Consider the following 6344-nt stretch of genomic DNA (forward strand, 5'->3'; position numbering starts at 1 on the left):
ACATCATGGAAGAGGAACAACTAGCTGAAAGTTCAGGAATATTTTAATTTCGACAGCATCAAGATATAAACAAAGCCTGTAAGCCGCTAGATTGTCTGCTCCAATGCAATTGTAACATACCCACTGTGCAAGGTGCACTCACAATTGAAGGTTATGGCCTTGTTGATTGTCCCAATAAAGATGATTTTATAGATCTGAATTCTGTCGAGAGAGTGGAGAAAATGTCACTGACAGAGTCAAATCAGCTGCTGATTGGTTTGAGGGTGAAAGGGTTGGTTGTATAGATACTTATATTTCTGGCAAACAGCACTACGTAGTCTTCAAAGCTATTGACTATAGGATCCCTGTTGTCCAAGGAAATCCGCAAGACAGAGGTCTCTGCATAACCAATAGACTTTCAAATGCGTTAAACCTTGATTCCATGTAGGTATGAAAGTGTGCAAATATTGTTTGTGACAGGCCCTTGAAATTACACCTTGAGGATGGGAATGGATTCGGTTTTAACCCTGTCTAGACCTGGAATGTTTGTCAAATGTTAAAACATACGCAGAAAGGAGAGGATACTAAGATCTCTGTTGATAGAAAGAAGTGTGACAATGAATATGTTGATGCTGGTTGGAAAGAGCATATGCCTGGACAAACAGGCCTTAAACAGATACCCAGGTATATTTTTTGAGTCTACACTGAAAGGGGTAACAGCCTATAAGCATGAGAAATTGTGTTTCCCCCAGAAATGTTGAGATGCCTAAATTGGATCATGCATTTCACTTTAGCATTTTCATCCATGGCATAGCGAAGTAATAATGAGATTCTGGGATTCTCAAGTGCCACTAAGTAGGATGCTTGTTCCAAGTTGGAGCCAAATGTTACCCACCATATGGTTGGGTGACATAAAGGGGATCATTGGGATGAAGTTGCATGAAGAAGTTGAATGAGCTAGTAAAGGTTTCAAGCCAGATCTCTTTCCTCTTTTAGTGTAAGTTGTATTCTGAAAGTCCAGGATCGATTGTTATTACAAAGGGTTGTTAAAACAGAGCATGAAGATTTCTGATGCCTGCTGGAGAAAAATGGACTCAGAAAAGATGTCAGTTTAGACAGTTAAGGGCCCAGGATTATTGAAGCAAAGCTATCTATGCAGAAAAGGATACAACAATGGTATTGCTGTTGCAAAACTCTGTTCCAAAACAATGCATTGTTACATCATCTTTACTGAGCATATCAAACAGGGATGAAAAGTTCCAACTAGGTATTCTGAAATTTGTGAAGTGAACCAAGGCATGCTACGGAACTTCCAGTAAAAGAGGCACCCATGGAGGTTCATGATAATTTTTTATCAGATATATAGTATAATAAACCCCAATGTGCTCAAGCAGAACAAAAGAAAGATAGTCAATGAAGTTTAGAACGACAAGGTGTTGTCATTCCTAGCTCAGTATGACAAAAAATATTTGGAGCAAGGATATGAGGACAGTGTTTTATGCTGCATGATCAAGCATATGAAGATGCTAACTCCAGAGGTTGCAGAAGGCTCACAAGATAACTCCTGTAGTATTGTATGTGATAGTTGATTCTTCCATCTACCTATATCAAAGGAGACTTTTATGGATATATTATTATTGATCCGTTTATGGACTGTTGTGAACTTGTAGTGTTGAAGGCTGTTACAATTTGGGAATATTATGAGGTTTGGAATACTTCTGCAAAATATAAAGTGTGATGATGATACCTTTGTAAGAATTGATACTGTATTCCCCATGTACATGGCTTGTATATGGGTAGGCCTAACCTTTTCCATAAGCCTCTTTGTGTTGGCAAATGGCTTGTATTATGCATCTGTTTATATATCATATTGAAGCAAACATTAAGTCTCTGTTTTGGATAAGTATAAAGTTGAGCCTGAAAATTCAAAATGTATATGTAATTGCTCTACAAGCATGCAGCTCCCATCCCCAGGGATCAGTGCAGAAAATTGGATGGCTATTTCAGAGACACGGGTGCTCCAGCAATGAATGAAGCGTCTTTGATACACCTGTACAACAATTTCCATCATAAAAACAATTCAAATCAGAGCACAAACCAAACTAAGGGTATAGTATAATGTTGAATGTGACTTCCAACCTATTCTCTATGCCCTGAGATTTCAAACATTGAAAGGTGCTGAATGTAGACAATTCTGTTGCCACCCAATTGCAGGGCCTAGTGATGAATACCTTGACATCATAAAACAGTGAGCTTTGTCTTTAAATATATGATCAGTAAGTGAATTTTCTGATTGGGGCCAAACTGTGCATATAAGTGCACAAGCAAGCCGATCTTGGCAGCCCTAAACCTGATTTTGTTTTGTGGGGTTGACCTCTGAAGGCGTAATTTGTAAAAATGAAAATGAATCTGAGCCTACCTGTTTGAGGCCTAGGGTCGACCTATTCATTTTGAAGCTGATTTGTATGGATCTGTTATATTTTGTTTTGAGCATTTGGAAGGGTTGTCTTGAGGAGTTTTGTGGATGTACGTCGCTTGCATTGGATGCTTATATGACTGCATAGCATGTTTTCCTTCACCACCTCCTCCCCATCTTGCAGGACGAGATTTGCGTTATGCACATATCCTGCTTCCTTCTTTTTCTAGGACAAGCTTTCCAACATTGCATAATTTTTTTTAAATGGAGAATGGATTCCATCTCCAACGAGAAATGCATGAAACTCTCTCTATATACTTCAATAAAATTACGTCATCGTTGTTTGTTCATTTTTCTCACTTTTCATCATTGTCATCAACTTTGCTACATCCTCCCATCAGCCTTCCTCAGCATAGATTTTTGACAACTTTACATATTAGCATTTCCCATTTTAAAGATGGAAGGAATAAAAGGCATTGTCTATCAAGGCCACAATTTCGCCTGGAAAGCTATTTTCAACCCTATCAAAAACCCTGAGCCCTTGGAATCTTGAAACTTGAAAACTGTAACTCAAAGTTCCCAAAATTTCTGCCATATTTTATCAAAAATCTTACTGGAATTTTCACTATTTTCCAGACAAAATTCTTTTTCCAAGCAAAATTGTGGCTGCTCTCCAATAAAGCACCCAGAGGAATCACAATCCATAAGGTGCCATTCCAATGTTTTCCTCGGGATTGGGATTGTGAAACGTTGGGAATTGCACCACAGAAATTGTGATTCCTCTCCGCACTTTATTGTTTCCACCTTTCCGATGGGCAATGCTAGTTATGACAGAAGAAATATGTTTAGGTTCAGAAATATACAAAATTAGATCTCCAAAAATTCACGTCGGTTGAATTCGCCTTCTTTTTACATATTCTAACAGAAAATCATACCCCAACTGGACTATGGTTTACACTTCTCAGCACAAAGATCCAGCTATGTTTGATTTTAATTCGAAAAGGTGATGTGCAGCTTTCTCTCCAAGCTAAATATTGCAATGAATTCTGCAGACCCTGAGGGAGGCATCCCATCGAAAAGCATTTGTTTCTTAAGGCATCCTTTTTATAATGCCATGTTTCATCTATATAGCCCAAGGAGATCAGCCAAGCATGTATAATGCTTCTGTTCAGGTACAATACCATAATCTGACTTCATGCTCATAAAGTATTGCCAGCCCTCATCTACTAGCCCTGCATTAGTGCAGGCAGTCAAAACACCAACGAAGGTGATATTATCCGCCTTTGTGCCTGCTTGCTGCATTTGGGAAAAAAGAGCGAGAGCATCCTCACCATGTCCATGAATTCTATATCCCAAAATCATTGCATTCCATGAGGCCACATTTGGACTCGACATCTTGTCAAACACTTGTCGAGCGATGACTATATGCCCACATTTGGCATACATATCTATAAGCCCAGTGACCACAATAGCATTAGATTCAAATCCATTTCTTATTACATAATTGTGGATCTGCTTACCTTGTTCCAGAGCCAATGAATCAGCACATGCAGGCAGAACACTAGCCATGGTAATGGAGTTGGGTTTTATGCCCTGGACTAGCATTTCCTTGAAGAATGCCAAGGCTTCACGAGGACGACCATTCTGGGAACAACCAGCAATTATTGCAGTCCATGAAACAACGTTTTTTTGGGGCATTCTTTCAAACAAGTTGCAGGCAATTTTAACATTGCCACATTTGGCATACATGTCTACAAGCCCAGTGCCCACGACAACATTAGATTCAAATCCGCTTCTTATTATATAACCGTGGATCTGCTTACCTTGTTCCAGAGCCAATGAGGAGCCACATGCAGGCAGCACACTAGCTATGGTGACTGGGTTGGGTTTTATGCCCTGAACTTGCATTTCATTGAAAAAGGCCAAGGCTTCACTGGAATGGCCATTCTGGGAATAACCAGCGATGATTGCATTCCATGACACAACATTTCGCTGAGGCATTCTCTTAAACAATTTGCAGGCAATGTTAACGCTCCCACATTTGGCGTACATGTTTACAAGCCCAGTGCCAACAACAACATCATATTCAAACCCCCTTCTCATTACATAACCGTGAATCTGCTTCCCTTGTTCCAAAGCCATTAAATCGGCACATGCAGGAAGAACACTAGCCACAGTAATTGGGTCCGGTTTTATACCCTGGACTTGCATTTCACAGAAGAATTCCAAGGCTTCATGAGGTAGACCATTCTGGGAATAACGAGAAATGATTGAATTCCATGACACAACATTTCGTTTGGGCATTCTATCAAATGCTTGGCGCGCATTCTCTGAATCCCCACATTTGGCATACATTAAAGCGAGTGTAATACCCAAACAAACATCCGAACCCAATCCCCTTGCAATTATTTCTTGATGAATCGCCCTGCCCGCTTCCAGAGCTAACAGAGCGCGGCATGCATGGATTACATAAAAAAATACCAACTTGTCTGGCTCTATATCTGTGCGTTGCATTTGATAATAGAGCCTCAGCGCTTCTTCGCACGAGCCATTCTTTACAGAATCTCTGATCATGTCTTTCCATAAGAAAGCGTTTTGGGTTTCGTGTATATTCGTCTGTGTGTTTTGGTTTTGGTTTTGGTTGCAATATACGATGGTGTCTGCTGAAACTTGTTTCTTTCTCCTTAATTCATTCCTCCGCAGCTGTTTCCCTGCTACTGCAACAACAATAGAGGTGCGTACAGGACAACGGCCATAAACATAAACATCATAAGAATTAGTATGCAGGGCTAAGGGCAGATGCAGATGCGTGTGATTCTTATTTGTATGGATGGAAGTTTCAATCGGACACAGAGATGCAATTATGGATAAAGAAGCCGGCCAGAATGGCAACAAATCCATTACAGAAGGCAATGCAACCTAACAGATCATAACTGTCCACAGTAGTTTCTCGTCACCAACAACGGCTTCAACAATTTGGCATCCACGAGTTCAATCACTGGTTTGAACATGAAGGTGGACCATATGAATTTTTTAATAAATAAACAAAGGACCATATGAATTTTTTAATAAATAAACAAAGGACCATATGATTTTTTTAATAAATAAACAAAATATCCAGAGAATTTTCTATACCACATCCTAGGTGGGTGCTTTTAAGAATGATGTGGGTATTTGTCAAACAACCAATTTATATCATTTATATTATCCACTGTGATATCTTGAAAGGAAAGAAAAAGCATTTTTGTGAAATATTGAATATGGTTAATCTTAAAATTTTAATGTTTAAAAGGGTTGGGAGGAGCGAGAGGGGTCTCCTATAGCATTAAGAAAATGATTGTTTTGCATTTTATTTTCTTCAGAGGAAGATTTAATCAAAATCTATTTCAACTCATGGTTTTTTGGTAAAAGGTTTTTATAGACTTAAAGGTGACATGTTAGTTTTAACCTTGTTAGCGAGAAACCCCGCCTCAATTACTTCTGGGTCAAATCGCGAGGGTTTCCTTTTGAGCTCTGGATGTGGAGTATTTTTGTTAGTTTTGCCAATGCTCTCGGGATATTCATCTACTTCGACAACAAGTCTTTAGTGGAGTTTGACAAATGTGTTGCCTAGATTTTGGTAGAATTGGATTCAGAGGCCAACATCCTTGAGGAATTGCTTATCTTATGTGGTGGCATGACTTATATCTAACCTCTGGACTATTGAAAAACTTATTTTAGATGCTTTGGTTGCGACCAACTTAGGTCATCTATGCAAGGATTATAGGCGGCTGCATCGAGGAAAGGGATATGGTCATATGCACAGGGCATTCCAAGATATGTTGGAATTTTTGCCTAATCGAGTTGATTCTTTGGCTCCTAGTTTTACAGTAGCCCCTTCAGGGTCAGCAGGCAATACCTTTCCAGAACGTCATGCATCTTCCAACTTAAGGTTGCAGGGTTTGAAATT

At 39.4% G+C, this 6344-nt stretch overlaps 1 protein-coding gene across 1 annotated transcript in view; it reads right to left on the reverse strand.

The window, feature by feature from the left end:
• The window catches only part of LOC149183919 (uncharacterized), a 121230-nt gene extending 115791 nt beyond the window's left edge, over nucleotides 1-5439 (reverse strand). Inside the window, exon 1 of the mRNA XM_089415143.1 lies at nucleotides 3523-5439. Coding sequence (XP_089271269.1) covers nucleotides 3523-5296 — 1774 coding nt within the window. The 5' untranslated portion in view covers nucleotides 5297-5439. The remainder of the gene's footprint in view (nucleotides 1-3522) is intronic.
• Nucleotides 5440-6344: the final 905 nt, after the last annotated feature.

Source organism: Pinus tabuliformis, chromosome 3_2 (assembly GCF_031772625.1).
Source record: "Pinus tabuliformis cultivar Carrire ecotype Pingquan chromosome 3_2, CPIR1, whole genome shotgun sequence".
In the NCBI taxonomy this organism is placed as follows: domain Eukaryota; kingdom Viridiplantae; phylum Streptophyta; class Pinopsida; order Pinales; family Pinaceae; genus Pinus; species Pinus tabuliformis.